This window comes from Mastigoproctus giganteus, chromosome 1, assembly GCF_048544385.1.
Source record: "Mastigoproctus giganteus isolate SK-2022 chromosome 1, ASM4854438v1, whole genome shotgun sequence".
In the NCBI taxonomy this organism is placed as follows: domain Eukaryota; kingdom Metazoa; phylum Arthropoda; class Arachnida; order Uropygi; family Thelyphonidae; genus Mastigoproctus; species Mastigoproctus giganteus.
Genome location: NC_143575.1, coordinates 11,759,165 through 11,780,572, shown reverse-complemented (window position 1 = coordinate 11,780,572; position 21,408 = coordinate 11,759,165). Strand labels below are relative to the sequence as shown.

The 21,408-nt window shown below is 37.4% G+C and overlaps 1 protein-coding gene across 7 annotated transcripts in view; it reads right to left on the bottom strand.

The window, feature by feature from the left end:
- The window catches only part of homer (protein), a 651,652-nt gene that overhangs the window by 627,287 nt on the left and 2,957 nt on the right, over positions 1–21,408 (bottom strand). Inside the window, exon 2 of one of the 7 annotated variants that reach the window (XM_090371481.1) lies at positions 19,045–19,253. The exons of 5 other annotated variants lie outside the window; for them this stretch is intronic. In XM_090371481.1, coding sequence (XP_090227607.1) covers positions 19,045–19,082 — 38 coding nt within the window. In that variant the 5' untranslated portion in view covers positions 19,083–19,253. Of the gene's footprint in view, positions 1–15,595; positions 15,708–19,044; positions 19,254–21,408 lie in introns of those variants that run through there. One more of the 7 variants, XM_090371533.1, reaches the window with a different exon arrangement.

The window sequence follows — 21,408 nt, the reverse complement described above, 5'->3', positions numbered from 1 at the left end:
TGCCGCCTTTTTTCACTTATTTATTCCAAAGGTGTTTTTCCTTCTGCTTGGAAATTTGCTCATATCCAGCCAGTTCCTAAAACGGGTGACAAATCCCTCCCATCCAATTATCATTCCATTGCAATTACTTCTACTCTTTCTAAAGTAATGGAGAAATCAATTAACCGCCAACTCTTAAACTACCTAGAAACATTCCATGTGATCAACGATTGCCAGTATGGATTCCATCAGTGTTGATCCACTGCTGATATTCTGGCTTATGTTACCCATTTATGGACAAATTCAATGGAAACGTTTGGTGAAACACAAGCAGCTTCGATCGTGTTTGGCATAAAGGCCTTCTAAACAAACTTCCATCTTATGGTTTGCCAACTGTTTTTTATAATTGGTTTATCCAGTTTTCTCTCTGATCGCTCACCAAGGGTGATGGTCGATGGCTCTATGTCTTTTAACTTCTCCACTAATGCTGGTGTCCCACAAGGTTCAGTTCTTTCCCCCACTCTTTTCCTCTTGTATATTAATGATCTTCTTCCATTGACTGAAAATCCTATGCATAGTTTTGCAGATGATAGCACATTGCATTCCACTTTTCACTTTCCATTTTGAGAAACCTTGCCCTGCTCAATCAACTTCAACTTCTTGAATATTCGCTACTAATTCCTTAAATGCCGATCTCCGGGTAATTGTCCAGTGGGGCAAAGATAACTTAGTTGATTTTGATCCTTCTAAAACTCAGTCTTGTCTTATATCTCGCAAAAAGGATTCTTCGCTTCTATGCTTATCTTTGGTGACACTCCGATTTCTAGGCAAAATCTCTCTTTTGGGGATTACCCTGACCTCTAATCTCTCTTGGCACAAGCACATTACAAATATTTCTTCCTCTGCATCTAAAAAACTTGGTTTTCTCTTTTGCTCTCGGTGCTACTTTTATTCCAAACAGCTGTTCACTCTGTACAAATTGCAAATCTGCCCTATCATGGAATACTGTTCTCGGATCTGGGGTGGTGCCTCCAAAACCTCTCTCAGGCTTCTAGACTGCATTCAGAACAGGGCAGTTAGGTTAATTAATGACTCCTCTCTAACAGTCTCTCCACTCACTGTCTCATAGACATACCGTTTCTGCTGCATGCCTTTTCTACAGATACTTCCATGGGTACTGTTCTTCTGAATTGGCTTGTTTGTTTGTTTGTTATTTGGTTTTTAGCAGCATTAGCAACTAAGGCCATATTGCTCCGGGGATATGCGGTGGTCATTCCCTGACCTTTTTGCATCCTCCGTATCTGGTGGTCACGGGCTCGACCCCCAGTCTAATAAAGAAGCATGTGCTGCGCACTGCTGCTCCTGCCCACCTGGTTAAGGAGGCGCCCTGAATCTATAATTCCCGCTCTCTCTTTCAAAACAGTCCGAACACGTGCCGCCACCAGCCAACATCCATTTACTGTCCAACTTCAAACTCACAGAACCAACTTTTCATCTACCTCGTTTATTCATTCAAGCGATGTTTTCTGGAACAACCTTCCTTCATACGTATTTCCTGAAAATTACAGTCTACAGAAGTTATTATTATTATTATTAGCTATATGGTGCAAGGAAGCCTGAGGCTTATGCTGCACCAGCCAAAAAAAAAATTCCCGAGTTGCCCTAAGAGAGAGAGAGAGAAGTAGAAGGGAATCACCAAGAAAGAGAAGAATGATGATATCCAGCTCAGGACCCTGGGTGTGCCAAGCCCATACTCACCAGATGCGAGTCCCTGGAAGTATCCAAAAATAAAAATGATAGTTCTATTACAAGGTAATTAATTAATTTAGTTAAATAAACATTGACTGAAAATCCTATGCATAGTTTTGCAGATGATAGCACATTGCATTCCACTTTTCACTTTCCATTTTGAGAAACCTTGCCCTGCTCAATCAACTTCAACTTCTTGAATATTCGCTACTAATTCCTTAAATGCCGATCTCCGGGTAATTGTCCAGTGGGGCAAAGATAACTTAGTTGATTTTGATCCTTCTAAAACTCAGTCTTGTCTTATATCTCGCAAAAAGGATTCTTCGCTTCTATGCTTATCTTTGGTGACACTCCGATTTCTAGGCAAAATCTCTCTTTTGGGGATTACCCTGACCTCTAATCTCTCTTGGCACAAGCACATTACAAATATTTCTTCCTCTGCATCTAAAAAACTTGGTTTTCTCTTTTGCTCTCGGTGCTACTTTTATTCCAAACAGCTGTTCACTCTGTACAAATTGCAAATCTGCCCTATCATGGAATACTGTTCTCGGATCTGGGGTGGTGCCTCCAAAACCTCTCTCAGGCTTCTAGACTGCATTCAGAACAGGGCAGTTAGGTTAATTAATGACTCCTCTCTAACAGTCTCTCCACTCACTGTCTCATAGACATACCGTTTCTGCTGCATGCCTTTTCTACAGATACTTCCATGGGTACTGTTCTTCTGAATTGGCTTGTTTGTTTGTTTGTTATTTGGTTTTTAGCAGCATTAGCAACTAAGGCCATATTGCTCCGGGGATATGCGGTGGTCATTCCCTGACCTTTTTGCATCCTCCGTATCTGGTGGTCACGGGCTCGACCCCCAGTCTAATAAAGAAGCATGTGCTGCGCACTGCTGCTCCTGCCCACCTGGTTAAGGAGGCGCCCTGAATCTATAATTCCCGCTCTCTCTTTCAAAACAGTCCGAACACGTGCCGCCACCAGCCAACATCCATTTACTGTCCAACTTCAAACTCACAGAACCAACTTTTCATCTACCTCGTTTATTCATTCAAGTGATGTTTTCTGGAACAACCTTCCTTCATACGTATTTCCTGAAAATTACAGTCTACAGAAGTTATTATTATTATTATTAGCTATATGGTGCAAGGAAGCCTGAGGCTTATGCTGCACCAGCCAAAAAAAAAATTCCCGAGTTGCCCTAAGAGAGAGAGAGAGAAGTAGAAGGGAATCACCAAGAAAGAGAAGAATGATGATATCCAGCTCAGGACCCTGGGTGTGCCAAGCCCATACTCACCAGATGCGAGTCCCTGGAAGTATCCAAAAATAAAAATGATAGTTCTATTACAAGGTAATTAATTAATTTAGTTAAATAAACAAAATGCAGCAAGGCATAATATTTAAGATTCTATATAATATCGGTGTAGATACATCATAGATTAAAAACAACTTAAAAGTTCAAGTCTAATGTCAACAATCTTCTTTCGTCTTCTCAACCTGCAACCCAAGCACAGTACTAAATACTATAGGATCTAATACCTCTTGTGTTTAATACCTCTTCTGCTCAAATAGCAGAAGACTACTATAGAGAATTATACAAGGAGCGAGGGAATGATACCAGCAGTGGGGAAGATGGATTGCAAAGTAGCAACACATACGACATACCCGATATTCTTCCTGATGAGGTAGAACATGCATTGAAGAAAATGAAGAATCGGAAAGCCCCGGGGGACGATGAAGTTACTGTAGAGTTGTTAAAATTGGGAGGAAGAGACATAACACAAAACTGGCAAAGCTCTTCACAAAGTGCATTAGAAAAGGTGTGTTGCCTAAGCAGTGGAATAATGCAATCATAGTTTTGCTGCATAAGAAAGGAGATAAATCAGAAATTGGAAATTATAGACCAATTAGCTTGTTATCCCATATCTGCAAGTTGTTCACAAGGGTCATTACTAACAGATTAGAAAGAATACTTGATGAGAATCAACCGAAAGAGCAAGCTAGCTTTAGGACAGGATTCTCAACTATGGATCACCTTCACGTAATATCACAGCTAATGGAGAAAGCAAATGAATATAAAACACCATTATGCCTGGCATTTGTGGATTATGAAAAGGCATTTGACTCCATACAGCATAAGGCAATGTTTCGGGCACTGGAAAGACAAGGCATAGATACTCCATATATTATGATTTTGAAGAAAATATACGAGAGTGCTACATCCTTTATTAGACTAGACAAAGACAGTAGCAAATTTAAAATCGAGAAAGGAGTTCGACAAGGAGACACAATATCTCCGAAGCTGTTTACTGCTGCCTTTGAGGAAGCTTTCAGAAGATTAGACTGGTCGCAGAAAGGAGTCAATGTGAACGGAGAGTACCTAAACCATTTACGATTTGCAGATGACATTGTGGTCATAAGCCACGATCCCAAAGAATTGGAGGAAAATCTTAATCAGTTATGCACAGTTAGTAAGGATTTTGGACTAAAGATGAATATGGCTAAAACAAAAGTAATGATGAACAAGTATGCCACGGAAAGGGAAATAATGATTGAAGGAGCAGTAATTGAAAAGGTGGAGTCATATACTTATCTGGGACAAGTTATTAGCTGTAATAATGATAAATGGCTGGAAGTCAAGAGAAGAATAAATTTTGGATGGATAGCATTCAGGAAATATAGTCACATACTGAAGAGCAATATCCCAGTTTGTCTGAAACGTAAAATAATGAATCAATGTATACTCCCCACCATGACTTATGGAAGTGAAACTTGGGCACTCACCAAAAGAATGGAAGAGAAGCTAAGAACTACACAGCGAAGAATGGAACGAATTATATTGGGAATCAGACTGTTAGATAAGAAGAGAAACACATGGATTAGGCAGCAAACTCAAGTAAAGGACATTCTTATCAAAACTAAAGAACTAAAATGGTCTTGGGCAGGACACATAGCTCGAAGACATGATGACAGATGGACTAAGAAAATAACGGAATTGTACCCAAGAGGAGCTAGAAGAAAACCTGGAAGACAAAGGCGGAGATGGATAGATGAAATTCATGAGTTTTTGAGTAGTAAATGGATGGCCAGTGCTCAAAACAGAAGGAACTGGAAAGTTGCTGGAGAGGCCTTCATCCTGCAGTGGATTGAAAATGGCTGATGATGATGACCTCTTGTGTTTGGGGTTTTCATAAAAAAAAAAAAAAAAAGTTAATTTCCTACATTACCTAATGAAACTGAAGACAGTTACCAATTATGAGAGGGGTCGGCAACCTTTTTGAGTGAAGAGTCATTTTTGATCTACTGTATTTCCCCATGTATAAGACGCACCTTTTTTCGAAAAATTTGGGGTAAAAAAACTGGGTGCATCTTATACAGTGGTTGTAGATTTTTTTACTTGCATTTCCCGCTCATTGTTTCGCACTTGTTACCAGTATATTAGGTTACGTTTTGTCACAATCTGCCCAGAAATGGCTCAAAAAAGATTTTCATGCACTGCTGAATTCAAGTTATGAGGAGTTGTATGAATTTTATGATGAATAAAACTTGAGTTCAATAACTTTATGTAATACATTTTTTTTAAATTTTCGGGCCCTAAAATTAAGGTGCGTGTTATACATGGGAGGGTCCTATACATGGGGAAATACGGTAATTAAAAAAGAGAGAATCCAAAGAGCCACACTTCAGCTCAAGCTTGTGGGGGGGGGTTCAGAAATGGAATAGAGTGGGAAGGTGTTTTATTAAAAAAATATATATTTTGAAATATTATTTATTAATAATATTTCTAATTAATGTGACTTTTGCTGCTGAACGTTTTCAGTAAGTCTCTCAACATCAGGGAAGTATGCCGTAATTTTGATCTTTAAGCATGCTGAGAAACTCGCATTATTCAGACAGTTTCTTGATGTATTTTTAATATAGTTCAGGTTCGAAAATATTTGCCCACAGAAATAAATCTAACCAAAAACTGAGAGAAGTCCAAATGCAAATATTTTCAAATTTATATATGTGTTCAGTAAGCTACACTATGCATTGAACAAAATTTGGTCTTGCTTTTTGAAATCATCTATCGGCATCCATATATGTAGAATTGCAAGGGCAGCCTTTTGCCTCTCCAAATCCTCAATTTTAGTTTTAAGGCATTTTAGTCTTGCACGTCATATGTCCTTGAATTTTAAGTCTAACTCTATTTCAAACTTTGCGTCATGTGGGCTAAAAGTTAAAGAGCCACAGTTACATGCTCAAAGAGTTGCAAGTTGCCGACCCCGGACTTATGAAATGCACATGTTACATAAAATTTTCATGGAACTTCTAAATAAAATGCCAATGCCACACCCAGAAAGGGATACTTAATCACCACAGTAGACAACAGAGTATTAGTAAACGATGCAGAGAGGCAAAGTTATACAGCATTGAAAAAAAAAAAGAAGAAAATCCCACATTACTTGTTTATCCCCCTAATAATTTTTCTAATTCTTCCTTAAATTTATCCAAATTATCCACTTCTACAATACTTGATGAAAATTTATTACCTTCTGTCTGAAAACAAATTACTGCATAACATGTAGCCATCCCTCTTTGTTTAAATTTATGCCTCCTTATATATATATATATTTTTTTTTTTATGTAAACCCCAAACACGAGAGGTATTAGAACCTATACACTCCTAGTACTGTGCTTGGGTTGTAGGTTGAGAAGAAGATATTTGTTGACATCAGACTTGAACTTCTGTAGACTGCAATTTTCAGGAAATACGTATGAAGGAAGGTTGTTCCACAAAACGGCAGTTGAATGAATAAACAAGGAAGATGAAAAGTTGGTTATATGAGTTTAAATTTGGACAGTATATGGATGTTGGCGGCACATGTTTGGACTGTTTTGAAAGAGAAAGTGGGAATTATAGAAGCCAATTCAGAAGAACAGTGCCCGTGGAAGTATCTATAGAAGAGGTATGCAGCAGAAACAGGGAGTTCCATGAGACAGCGAGTGGAGAGACTCTGTTAGATATGAATCATTAATTAAATTAACTGCCCTCTTCTAAATGGAATTAAGAAGCCTGAGAGAGGTTTTGGGGGCACCACCCCAGATGTGGGAACAATATTCCATGGCAGGGCAGATTTGCGATTTATACAGAGTGAGCAGCTGTTTGGAAGAAAAGTAACGCCGAGAGCGAAAGAGAAAACCAAGTTTTTTAGAGGCAGAGGAAGCAATATTTGTAAGGTGCTTGTGCCAAGAGAGACATTAGAAGTCAGGATAATCCCCAAAAGAGATATATCATTTTGCTTAGAAAGTGGAGTGTCACTAAAGATAAGCATAGGAGCAGAAGAATCCTTTTTGCGAGATATAAGACAAGACTGAGTTCTAAAAAGGTTGAAATCAACTAAGTTGTCTTTGCCCCACTGTAGAATTATCTCAAGATCAGTATTTAAGGAATTGGTAGCAGATTTTCGAGAAGTTGAAGCTGATTGAGCAGGGCAAGGTTCCTCAAAATGGAAAGTGGAATGCAATGTTCTATCATCGGCAAAACTGTGGATAGGATTTCCAGTCAATGGAAGGTCATTAATATACAAGAGTAAAAGAGTGGGGGAAAAAACTGAACCTTGGGGGACACCGGCATTAGTGGAGAAATTGGAAGACAGAGAGCCATCTACCATCACCCTCAGTGAGCTATCGGAGAGAAATCTGGATAACGAAATAACAAAAAACAGTTGGCAAACCATAAGATGGAAGTTTGTTTAGAAGACCTTTATGACAAACACGAACGAAAGCCTTTGAGATGTCAAGAGCAACTACTTGTGCTTCACCGAACCTGTCCATTAAATTAGTCCATAAATGGGTAACATAAGCCAGAATATCACCAGTGGATCAACACTGACGGAATCGATACTGGCGATCGTTGATCAGATGGAAAGTTTCTAGGTAGTTTAAGAGTTGGCGGTTAATTGATTTCTCCATTACTTTAGAAAGAGTAGAAGTAATTGCAATGGGACGATAATTGGATGGAAGGGATTTGTGACCCTTTTTAGGAACTGGCTGGATATGAGCAAATTTCCAAGCAGAAGGAAAAACACCTTTGGAATAAGAAAGTGAAAAAGAGCAGCAAAGAACATGAATAAGTTCAGGAGCACAAGTTTTGAGAACAAGTGGAGAAATACCATCAGGACCTGGAGCTTTCTTAGCATCAAGATTCGTCAAAATCCTTCTGACATCCTTTTGACGGAAGTCCACAAAAGGCATTGAATGTAGGGTGTTGGGAATGGTGGGAGTGTTTTACCAAGATCATTAATACACGAGTTGAAAGAAAAATGGGATGCTAGCAGATCAGCTTTATCCTTGGCCGAAGTGACAACAGAACCATCTGGTATTGACAGCAGTGGGAGCACAGATGGGCTAAAGTTGCAGCCAATAGCTTTGGCAAGAGACCAGAATGTTTGACTACGATTAGGGCAAGAAGCAAGTTTTCTACTCTTAGCCTGTTCAAACTCTAGTTTGGACAGATTAATAACTGCTTTAAAATTGTTGCGAGCTTTGGTGTACGCAGAAATTGAAACTGAAGAATTAGAAACAAGCCAATTACGATATGCAACATTCTTCTCTTGAACAGCCTTAGCACATTTACTGGAAAACCAAGGTTTAGATAAAGGACGAGATTTTAAAGTGGAGTGTGGAATAAAGGATTCCATTCCTGCAAGAATAATTTCACTGACACGATCTGAGCAAACATTGACATCAGGTTTTGAAACAGTAATCCGACCAAGGAAAATAAGAAAAGAAATCTCGCAGGTCATCCAATTTTGCATTCTTGTAATGCCAAAAAACACGAGGTTGGGAATAGCCATTAAATAAGGGGTCCAATAGAGAATAGAAAATCACCACGTTGTGGTCTGAAGTGCCTAAAGGACCTCTCACTTCGACCATGTACTTAGAAGAGTTGTTTGTGAGAAAAGGATCAAGCTATATGATTAGGATTGTCCAGTATTCTTGTAGGTAAATGAACAATCTGTGCAAGGTCATTAGTAATTGCAAAAGCCTCAGCATCTCAACCAGGTGGGTCGGTGTGACTAGAAAACGGAAGCCAGCTGGAGTTGTGAACATTAAAATCACCAAGGAAAATTACCCAACTGTTAAGTAAGTTGGACTGGAGAAACTCAAGTTGCGAACAAAAGAAGTCAAAGAGCTCTAAGTGATTAGTGGAGTTGGTAGAACGGCAGAGATAACAGATGAATTTTACACAATGAGGTAGAGAGATTTTAAGCCAGAGAAGATCAAAGAGAGGAGATTCAAAATTGCCAAGTCTCTGACAGAAATCTGACAGGAATATCAGAATGGACATATGCACAAGTACCACCTTTCAGGGGAAAGGAATCATACAGTGAATAATTTGGGCATCTGAGATGAGCAGTAGTTGAATCAACAGATAACTGAGATTCTGTCAGAAAAAGTACATGGGGTTTGGCAGACTGCAAGTGGAAATGGACATCGTTGAGATTAGAATTGAGATCACGTATATTTGTGAAATCAATTAGGAAGTTCCTGGGAGTTTTAGATCTTTTCGCAGATAAGCTTGCTCTATTAGTTTGACAATTCGTGGTGTATTCAATAGTAAGAAAAAGTGGGTGGGACATGCTGTATGAAGTAATGAAATTTTTGGATATGGCGTACACATGGTAAGAATATACCCAGATCCTTGACATAATGTGGCCTCGACAATGCTCCCCGCATACACACTACTCGGACTCCCTCCAGTCACTATCTGGCAGAATAGAGGTAGCAAGATTATACACTAGCTGATCTGGAAACCTCCTAGAAAGTTACCAATAGGTTCGTTCCAGTATCTAACTAGCGGCCAGCCTGCGAACACCGTTTTAGAGCTGTGCCCTCGAAATGTAAGGAATATTGGATCTCGCCATGATGTTCATCATAACCTCAAAAGTCATCAATCATACTGCATGATGGAAGAAGTAGGGAAGGGTTGACCGGAACTTAGCTCTAGAGACTAAATATGGGTTCCACCACTTGAAGCCTCCAATAAGCAAAGTGGTGGAATTGCACCGGTTGATGAGAGTCATCTACCACCTAGTACTGCCTGGTAACATAGAGGGGCTGCATTCTTCCATGTGGTGTGGGCGCCACACCTCGACCCCTGTTTACGCTGGTTCACACCTGGGTGGGGACCCACCGTGTACTTGTGCATGGAGGTTATATCCAGGATTACTAGCAGTCCCACCATCGTGAAGGTGCAAGCAGAGGATTTGGCTGTCACAGACAGTCCGGACTTCGCCGAAATTGGGTCCACTTGACTTGAGTGTCACCCGAATATCAGTTCCATCAGCGTTTTAGACTTACAGGTAGCAAGTACAGCTTGTCTGGCATATCTGAGAGAATGTCTGTGACAACCTCAAGGACCAATGTGTGTTTGTCTGAGCAAGAGTAAGGGTCCCATCAACATTTAGCTTACTCAATCTATTCATATGGGTAAAAGTAACCCCAGAGAAATGTACCGACTGTGTGGTACTACACTCAGGGTGGTAAAGGATGAAAAAGACCTGAGGTAATTGTGCAGTCAGATATGAAGTTTCTGAGCAGTGAAGGCAGGCTACCAGAGCAGTTAACGAGGTCTTGTCAATGATATAAAGGAATTTTGTTAGTAGGGAAAAGTGATTATACCTTTGTATAAGGCAATGGTCAGGCCTCACCTTGAGTACTCCATATAGGTCTGGAGGCCTCATTTTAGGAAGGATGTAGAGTTGTTAGAACAAGTACAGAGAAGGGCAACAAGATTGGTGAGGGGAACATAGGGTCCTCTTACCAAGAAAGGCTTAAGTTCTGCAAATTGTCACATCTGAAGACTAGGCACCTGCAAGGCGATCTGATTGAGGTATATGAGGCACTGAATGGATTGAGCTCAATGCTGATGGGATTAAGCAGTTGTAGAATAGATATGTTGATATGTGGAAATTTGCCTTTAGCCAGAGGGTGGTTGAATACTGTAACAAACTTCCATCTGTCATTGTGGAAGTTGACAGCGTAAATAAATTCAAGGAAGAAGTGGACAAACTTTTAGAGTGAATGGATGTGTCAATGGTTTTTTTTTTTTTTTTTTGGCTAATGCTGTTTAAGCTTGTTTTTTTGCATCATATGCTAATGCTACTCAAAGCCTTAAACACCTCAATCAGATCTTGCAGGTGTCTAGTCTCCAGACAATGCAGTTCTCAGCTGTTGTTATGTTATTGTTATTTGGTTTTTAGGAGCATTAGCAACTAAGGCCATACTGCTCCGGGAATATGCGGTGGTCATTCCCTGACCTTTCCGCATCCTCCGTATTTGGTGGTGACGGGCTCGAACCCCGGTCTAATCAAGAAGCGTGTGCTACGCACTGCTGCTGCTTCCCACCTGGCTACGGAGGCACCCACAGTTCTCAGCACAAGTCTTTCTTGGTACAAATGTCCTTTTATTTCCCCCCTCACTAATCTCACTGGCCTTCTCTACACCTGTTCCAAAAGCTCCAAAATATACTTTCTATATAATAACCATATATATTTTCTACTTTCTTCACTCTAGTATACCTATTAGTGTGAGGAAATCAAGAAGTTTATAAGAATGAAATTACCCTAGTGTTATTGAAAATTTAAAGAGAAAGATAAAGAATATGTTTTCAAAATGTAAAAGTCATTTGTAATGGAGGAGAGAATCTTTTATAATTAACTTTCCCCTAATAAAAGGAAAACGCTTTAGGAAAACATATCAAATTTATACTTTAGTAATTGATTGATTCTGGTAGTTCAGAAATAATACTTGCTATAGACCAACTTAAATATTAACCTAATCATGATTGTAAAAGTTTAACTCACAGGTTATTTCCATTAACCGTCTGGGGGGAGGGCATGCAAAATACAATACTAACAGCAGGTCTGTGATTGTCTTTACTTCACCAATCAGTTTTTCAGGGGGAAAAAAAAGGCAATAATAGTTTAAAATGTGAACTTTAGAATTTTATTCTTAATTCTGATAGTATATGGTATAATAACTGTATACTGTATTACTCCAGGGGCTCACATCTGATGAGTATGGGTTTGGCACACCCAGGGTAAAACCTGAGCTGAATATCATCATTATTTTCTTTCTTGGTGATTCCCTTCTACTTTTTTTTCTCTCTCTCTCTCTCTCTCTCTCTCTCTCTCTCTCTCTCTCTCTCTCTCTCTCTCTCTCTCTCTCTCTCTCTCAGGGTAACTCAAAACTTTTTTTGGCTGGCGTCTGGGGCTTCCTTGCACCATATGGCTAATGCTAATAATAATAATACAATACAAAGGGTACTAGGAAAGTTTTGCAATACAGCTTTGTTTATTTAATTTTTTCAAAGTAATTTCCTCTACATTCAATACACCTCTCCATCCTCCGAAACCAATCTTTAAACCAGTTCTGCCAAGTTTCACTAGGGAGTAAAGCACACTCGTTGTCCCAAGCCCGTAGAAGGTCCTCATCACTGGAAAACCGCCTCCCTTTTAGCTTCATTTCACATGTGGGAACAGTGCAAAGTCTGGACTGTAGGGAGGGTGCTCGAGAAGTTTCAGTCCTGTAGTGGTCAAATATTCGGTGCAGGCTTTGGCGCGGTGTGCTGGAGCATTATCGTGATGGAGGTACCAGGTGTCCATTCTTGACTTTGGCCGCAGGTTCTTCATAGATCCAATGACTTTAGGCAGGCATTGTTCAGTATACCACTTAGCTGTGACTGTCTTCTGCGTGTCCAAAACGACACGTTCCACAATTCCACTCGATTTGAAAAATACAGCTATCATTTTCTTCTTTACAGATCGGGATTTTCTGACAATTACAGGTGTGTCGTCATCATCAAAGACCCAAACTTTGTTTTGAGCCTTGGTCGGCAGATCGCAATAGTACAGCCAAGTCTCGTCACCTGTCACGATGTTGTTCACATACCGAGATTGTCCCTTATCAAACTTTTTTAACATCTCCCGGCACCAAGTCACACGTCATGTCATCTGCTCTTCCGTCAGTTGATGCGGCACCCAGAGAGAACAAAGTTTCTTCACGTGCAAATGATCTTGCAGAATCGAACGAATTGCTGGTGCATTTAGGCCCAAAGTATCCTCTATCTGTTGGTAGGTCACTCGCCTGTTTTCGTCAAGCATTTTCCTCACAGCAGTAACGTTTTCCTCCGTAACTGACGTTCGTGGCCTTCCCGGCCTCTCAGAATCCTCCAGAGTGAAATTTCCCCTTTGGAATTCTCTATACCACCTGAATATCGTTGTACGATGTGGACAATCATCATCTAGTGCAAGAGTCATTTCTTCTAAGCACTGGTCTATGGTTAAACCACGCATGAAATTATACCGCAAAACTGTCCTCATCTCATTTCGTGACCACGATGCCATCGCAAGCACTTTACACACTCACTACTAATGAATAACTGAGCCCATCGACTTGGCGCGGCGGCTACTATGCACGTATGAACATGTCTCAACATGCAGCAACAAGCAGCTTCCTGTGATTCGTTGTTGCGTCATATTGCAAAACGTTCCTAGTACCCTTTGTACAATACAATACAATTTTATCAAGAGAATTTGTTTACAATAACAATAATAATAATAATAAGATCAAAAAATATCATTATAAAAAGAAGTCTAATTATACAAAAAAAAAAAAAAATCTTGACCAACTGTAAAGCCAAAAATTAGGGCTAAAGTGGCCGAAAAAAGAAGGAAACAACTTTACCATACTAACAGTGTTTTTTTAACATGTGTAGTACAATAGAGAAAATTTTTACAGCTAACCTTCTCAAATAAAAGAATAATTAGTGATGGAGATAAAATGTGAATATCACAGTAGAAGAATACTAAAAATTGCAACTATGTAATTCTAATAGATATTTAAATTGTTTTTCTTTTCAAATATACTAATGTTCAGCTACATAGTTAAGAGATAACTAACTACAAATTATTATACTATTACACTGTGATTATTACCTTTGTTAATAGCACCATGTTCCTGAACCTTTGCAAGTTCCTTGGTCACATTCACAATTACTCTCAGGTATTAGAATATCATTCGTACTTCTTTTACTTTTCTGGACATCCTGATCACTGAGAACAGTGGTGCATCTGACCAAGGAATTGGCAAACATTCTGGAATGTGATACTGTGAACTCGGAACTGCGTGCTCGTTGTTATTCCAACTAGGCAGGGATTGAAGTGATACCACAAAAATGATTTTAAAAAAATCACAGTTTAACCATCTTTATTTTCAATCTTTTCTGAACACTACAAAAAAAGCATTTTTATATATCAAAAAATAAATATTTTAAAAAAACACTTCTGAGTGCTTTAGACATGTTTCTTGTACTCTATTATTTGTATTATTTGAATATTATCTCCATTATTATCATTGACTGACAACAAGCAAAATGTAAATAGAAAACCCACTTTAACAATTGGACACTGCTCAAACTCTTTGGTGACATGAAACTAGAGAGCATAATGAACACAATTTTAAATTGTACTCATTATGCTTGGTAATTATATGCATGTGCTTTTTCAGCACATGCATATAATTACCAAGAATAGGCTCAAGTTGATCCTGAAATTTTTACTTCTGACATGTGTACTAATAGAAATTTTTAATAATGAAATCAAATAAAACACTTTTGTTGATGACTATTAGTAGTCAGAGCTGTGTGGATTGAGTAGATGAATAACAAACATCACTGAAATTCAATTTTAGACAATTTTAAAAACACCAAATGCCTGGGTATGGGTTAACAATGATAATAATCATAGTGTAATAATTAGTAATTATCTCTTAATTAAAATTAAGAGATAATTACTAATTATTAGTAATTATTACTGCAGACGAGCTGCAAGAGTAGCTCATGGTGTCTTGTCAATGATATACAGGAATTTTTCTAGCAGGGATAAGGAGGTGATTATTCCCTTGTATAAGGCAATGGTTAGGCCACATCTTGAGTACTGTATACAGGTCTGGAGGCCTCATTTCAAGAAGGATGTAGAGCTGCTGGAACGGGTACAGAGAAGGGCAACAAGATTAGTAAATGGAACAAAGGGTTGCTCTTACGAAGAAAGGCTTAAGTTTTGCAAATTACAGAGTCTGGAGACTAGGCACCGGCGAGGTGATCTGATAGAGGTGTATAAGGCCTTGAATGGTTTGAGCATGCTCAATGCCAATGGGATTCTTCATCTTTCTCAGAATAATCACCTCAGAGGGCATAAATTCAAATTGAGGAAGGACGGATGTCGGATAGATGTGCGGAAATTTGCCTTTGGCCAGCGGGTGGTTGGTTGGTGGAACCGACTTCCATCACTTGTTGTTGAAGTTGATAGCTTAAACAAATTTAAAGCTCAACTGGACAGGTATTTCGAACGAACGGAGGGGTGAAATGGGAGAGGGTTTTTTTTTTTTTTTTTTTTTTTTGGGCTGATGCTGAATAAGCTTGCTTTCTTGCATCGTATGCCTCTACTAATGCTAAAAATGTTCGGATTTCACAAAGACGATTGTTTTCCCTTTATTAATTAAATCTTTTGTAAAATTCTCATTAATTAAACAAAGAAAAGTGCTACATTTCAGGGATAATTTAATGCTATTTACAAAATGTGCTTAATAAACATCAAAAAACAATTTTTAATTGATACATGGCTGAATTTTTTTGCCTAGAAAAGTCAGACAATTGTCTATGACCACTTTCAGTCCCAGTTTTGTTGCATTATCTTTTGAAATCAAGCATGCCTAAGTGATTGCAAAATAACACCACATGATAAAGCCCTTACACCAATTTTTTTTTATACCAAAAACAGCCTTAAATTAGTTTCTTAAGCATCATTATGGGAAATATTTTTACCAGGTTTCCTCATGAGTTAGCCCTCTCTTTATACTGTATTTGGTGGGTATGGGCTTGGCACACCTAGGGTCCTGAGCTGGATATCATCATTCTTCTCTTTCTTGGTGATTCCCTTCTACTTCTGACTCTTGTCCTCTCTCTCTCTCTCTCTCTCTCTCTCTCTCTCTCTCTCTCAGGGTAATTCAGAAATTTTTTTTTTTTCTTTTTGGCTGGTGCAACATAAGCCTCAGGCTTCCTTGCATCATATGCTAATAATAATAATAATATAAAATATATGTACAATTTCTCTCTCTCTCTCTCTCTCTCTCTCCCTCACCATGCTCATCGATCCATAATTCTAAAAAGAAAATATGATTCGAAATCAAATTTTGAATGATATCCTATAAGTACCTAAGCAGGTTTTATGCAAAACTGTGAGTCCATTCGTAACCAGACCTGAAATTTCACCCTAGCTGATATAGCCTAAGAATCCCACAACCTGCCAGTTCCCCACCACTTCCATAAACTGAAACACCTGCCATTTTATGATTGCAATACTGGTATTTTATGCTATTTTTCTGTACCAAAATACTGATATTTTTGTTAATAAAATATCAATATTTTGGCTTTCTAGCCTTAGATTCTAGAAGTAAAAGTCAAATTTTCAATTTAGATATGCATAAATACAAACTGTTTCAATCTGTGATATGCAAGCTGCTTGCATAAAGCAACAATGTGTCTATGTGAGTGGCCCTTAGCTTTTTGTTTTTTTGGTTTAGGGATTTATTAGGGGCATCGGCAACTATGAATGGCCCTAAGCAATGAGATTTCCAACAACCAGGGCTGGTGTCACCCTGTGGCCAATTAATGAACAGCCTGCCAAATTCAGAGTTCAAAAGTTGTGCACGAGCTGGCACTGTAAATTTTGAGATGGGTGTGACCTTGCTAATAATTTTAACTCATATAAGCCAATAACAAAAATTCAAAAAGTCATTAAGATATTTTGAAATTCTCATTCACTTAAAATGCAATCTTACAAAAATATCTATATCCTGAATATGATATATTTAGATCTCATGCAATGCTTTTTTTAAGATCAATTTTTGATCTTAAAAAAAGCATTGACCTGAAATTGACTATATCATAGACAATTTCAGGTCTTCTTCCAATGATGCTGGTCATTGAAGCACCAAGGTGACAATTTGCTAACTGCAAGTGTGACTATACAGTTTATGATGAAATCACTTGTTGAAAAAAGCTGTTCTTTGTCCAAAATGTTGTATGCTACATTAAAATTATTTTCTAGAGTTCAAAGACTTTCCAAAACAGTGGAATAATGAGAAGGTAGAAGTGAGTTGAAATTACTAACTCCACCTTCATGCATGCATGATAAACTAAAGAAGGTGAAGCTGAATTAGAAATGCTTTTAGTGAAACAAAAACTAGTTTGCCAATAATAAAACAATTGCAATCTCTACTAAAAAAAAATAAACTTAATTTGAAAAGATCTCAAAATTATCAAACATGAAATGAGATTATTTGAAGAAGAAATCAGAGGGAAATATTTGGAATTGGCAGATCAATACCTCCTCATCATCCCTCCAACAGGTGTTGATTTGGAATGAGCTTTCTCTGCTGTGAGTAATATTTGCACAAAAATTTGCTCACTGCTTAGCAATGACATTATCGATGAATTTGTTTTCTAAGTTCACACATTTTAAACAAAGGTTGAAAGAAGTTAACTTTTGCATTTTTTTTTTTCAGTCTGATTTTTTTTAAATAAGATTTTTTAGTAATGATATAAGAAATATAAATATAAAAATATATGTTATTTTATATATTATACATATAACTTTATCAAAAATTTTTTACCTAAAATAAATATTTCGTTTCACATATTTTTTCTATTTTCAATTCAATTTTTGTTATCTAAATACCAGTTTTACGCAGAAAAAACAACAAAATACTGGTTTTTCATTTTGCTGCTGCAAATTAGTCATTAGCAGTTAGTGGCTAATTGTGGTCACTAACTGCTAATGGTGTCTGGTTGTTACATCTTTGCTAATACTTCAATCCTTAATTAGTTACAGTCATCCTGGTAGTTCAAAAAACTGTGAATTCTAATCAATAAAGAGTAAGTTAAAGTCAAGCATAATATGGCATTTGTCCTTGCCCTGCCTATTCCAGTTGTTAAGGAGATTTCTATCATGTTCTCCACAACCATTAAGGCTTGTATCACACCCCTACTATCAATTTACATTATCACCAGAGACAACTCGCACCATATTGATTCTATATATACTGGGCTTGATCAGATAACATGCTGTTTTTAATTCACTTTTGGTAAGAAGTAAAATCCCCACCCCATCTATCTTAACAAATAAACACTATAAGGAAATTCCTTGTCACCAGTCTTGGGATTACACCACATCTCTGTTAGCCCAATAATATCGGCTTCACATTGCTATATATACATTTTTACTACCATTCTTCTTCATCCATTATAATATCTGTTTAAGTAAGTTTTATTGACTGATGTATCTCTTCCCATGCATATTTTACATTGAGGTCTCTCACAAATTTCCCAAGGAGAGTGAAAGTGCAACCTTGATGCATGCTTCTAAGTTTCCAATAGATCTCCTATCCCTCCCACAGTTTGCAGTTTCTCTTTACCTTTCAATACCTCCTTTATAACTTCAGCAAAGATTATTACATCTCCTCTTTTTAAACAAACACTATCTTTATTAAATAATTACATATTACATATTGCAATTACATATTACATATTGCAATTACATATATAATAATAGCAATTACAGGAAATCGAAACTGAAAAAACTCCCTCTTCCCCCTTGAGACTTGAAGTCTCTCAAGTCTGGAGTTTTTTTTGGTTAATGATAACCCTGAAAACCAAATGTTTCAGGTGATTCAAAATTTGCACAAACCAAGATGAAAGATCTAATTTTGCTTATTTTGGTAACCATGCAGAACAAAAAATTGTTAGGTTACAAAATTAAACTCATCCAATAGTTTTGTTTATGACTAAGTTGTCATGACATACTCCCTCTCCAAGTGTGTGTTTATAGTCAAACAATACCTTTGTATTGTTTGGCTATAAATGCACAAACAATCAACACCCAATTTCAAGAAAAATATCTTAATTCACCAGTACCAAGTAAATCAAAAATTTACAATTAGTAACGCCATTTTCACGAAACAAGTAATAGTCATGTCAAAAAAAAAAAAAAACTCAATGCCATTTATAGCTAAAGAAAAACTTGAAAACATCAGTCAGTGTTTATCGCTTTGGCCAAAAAAAAAAAAATCACCGAGATTTGCAACACAAATAGGTATATATTATTTAAGTACACACACAAGCTGTTAAAAAGTTAGGTCTCCATTACTATTGTATTCATGTAATGCATGAACTTAAAATAACTTCATAAAGAAAAACAACTGCATTATTCTTACTGGGTTTGTGCCTTTATTGATTCAAATGGAATTAGCATTTTGGACCCGTGATTTCTTTAGTGATGAAGATTGGGTACTCGAGTAGCTACATCAATAGTCAAATCAGTAGAATATGGAGTAACAAAAATTCTCACGTTTTTAATAAAGGACCTTTACAAAACTGGAGTGTCACGTGCCATTTCAAGTCACCAAGTAATCGGACTTCTCTTCTGTGAGAACATAGATAACAAAAAAAAGTATATTGAAATTTAATACATCATTTTATTATGCTACTGAACAGTGACAAATATCATTGTTGGTGTCACCAAGACTGGGCAGAAACTGGTTACATATCGAATGGAACAGTGGCAATGAATTTTTTCAGTGATTATCTTATTTCTAAAAATTAGTATCCTCTAAGATTCGCACATTTAACAACAAATTATTATTTGTGAAGTTTATTGAGAGGTAAAGTATATAAAAATAATTCCAAATCACAGAATTGCCAAAATATAAACATTCAAACACTCCAAGAGATGTTATCATATATGATGAAAAGAGTCCATGAATATATTCAAGAGGGAAATGGAAATTTTGAATATTTATTATAACTTTTCATAATTACCTGATATCATTACAGTTTTTATAATTACATGATTGCATAATCTGATAGTTAAAAAAAATAATAAATTTTTTATAGTACTTTAATATTGTGTATGTGTTGAAAGCTGAGAAGACAAAACATAATTGTTGAATAAGAATTTCTCAGGCTGTAACTTTTGGGAAATACACATGAAAGATGTTAAATAACAGAATTAGAAGGAACGAATTAGGGAAAAAGTTAGTTCTCTGAGTTTGGAGTTGGACAATGAGTGTTGACTAGTCAAGACATGTTCGGACTGGTTTAAAAGAGAGGTGGAATTATAGATGCTAATTTCAAAGAACAGCCCTCTGAAATATCTATAGAAAATGCATGCAACAGAAACTGAATGTCTACATTGCAGAAAATGAAGTATGTTTGTAAGAGAAGAGTTGTTAACTTAATCGGATAGTCTAGGAACTTGAGAAAGATTTTGTCAGCACCAACATTTATGTGGAAACAATATTCTGCAGTAGGGCAGATTTAAGATTTGTACAGAGCCAGTAGCTATTTAGAAGAAAATAATGCCAAGAAAAAAAAATGCCAAGGAGAAAAAAAGAAAACCCAGTTGAAGTAAAAGCAATATTTGGATTGAGTGGTGGAATCTATTAGTGATCACATAGAAAGTTGCTGATAACGTAAGATGCACTGATGCCAAGAGAGATTAAAATTAGTAGTCAGGAAAATCCTCAATAAAGATAAGTGATCTTTTCTAGAAACCTGAGTATTATCAAAGGTAAGAGGACACTAGAGTAGCGCTCTTATTTTCTAGAAATAACACTCGGTTTCTCAAACTGAAAGGTGGAATGTAGTGGGTTATCATTAGCAAAACTATGGACAGGATTACCAGTCAATGACAGAATGTCATTAATATACAAAAGGAAAAGAGTGGGAAAAAAAAATTTAACCTTTAGGAACACCAGCATTATTTAAGACAGAAAGATATCTACCAGCACATACTTCTCCTTCAACCCATGCACGGTACTAAGTACTATAGGTTTTGATACCTTTCGTGTTTGGGGTTTTCATAAAAAAAAAAAAAAAAAACATACAGTGAGTGATTGGAGAGTAAACTGGCAGCCAACTGCAAAGAGCAGATGGCTACCTATAGGATGGAAGCTTCTTTTGGAGACATTTTTGCCAAATACAAATTAAAAGCATTGGAAGCGTCGAGAGTAACTGCTAGAGCTTCACAGAAGCTCTCCCAAGATGAGTAGCATAAAATATCACTGGTGGATTGACACTAGTGGAATCCATTGGTGATCAGTGGAAAGTTGAGATAATGTAATAGTTGGTAGTTAATGGAATTTTCCATTATTTTGGAAAGAGAACAGTTAAGTGCGGCATGACATAACTGGAAGGCAAGAATTTATCTTTTTTATGAACTATCTGAATATGGGGCGCCTCCGTAGCCAGGTGGGCAGGAGCAGCAGTGTGTAGCACATGCTTCTTGATTAGACCGGGGTTTGAGTTTGAGTTTGATTTGGGTTTTATTGGCGCATTAGCAACTTAGGCTATAATGCGCCAAGACCAGATTAGACCGGGGTTCAAGCCCGTGACCACCAAATATGGAGAATGCGGAAAGGTCAGAGAATGACCACCGCATATCCACGGAGCAATATGGCCTTAGTTGCTAATGCTCCTAAAAACCCAACAACATCTTAATATGGACAAATTTACATGAAGAAGGGAAAAACACCAGTGGAATAAGAGAGTGTATACAGGAGGTAAAACAGGGGAAATCT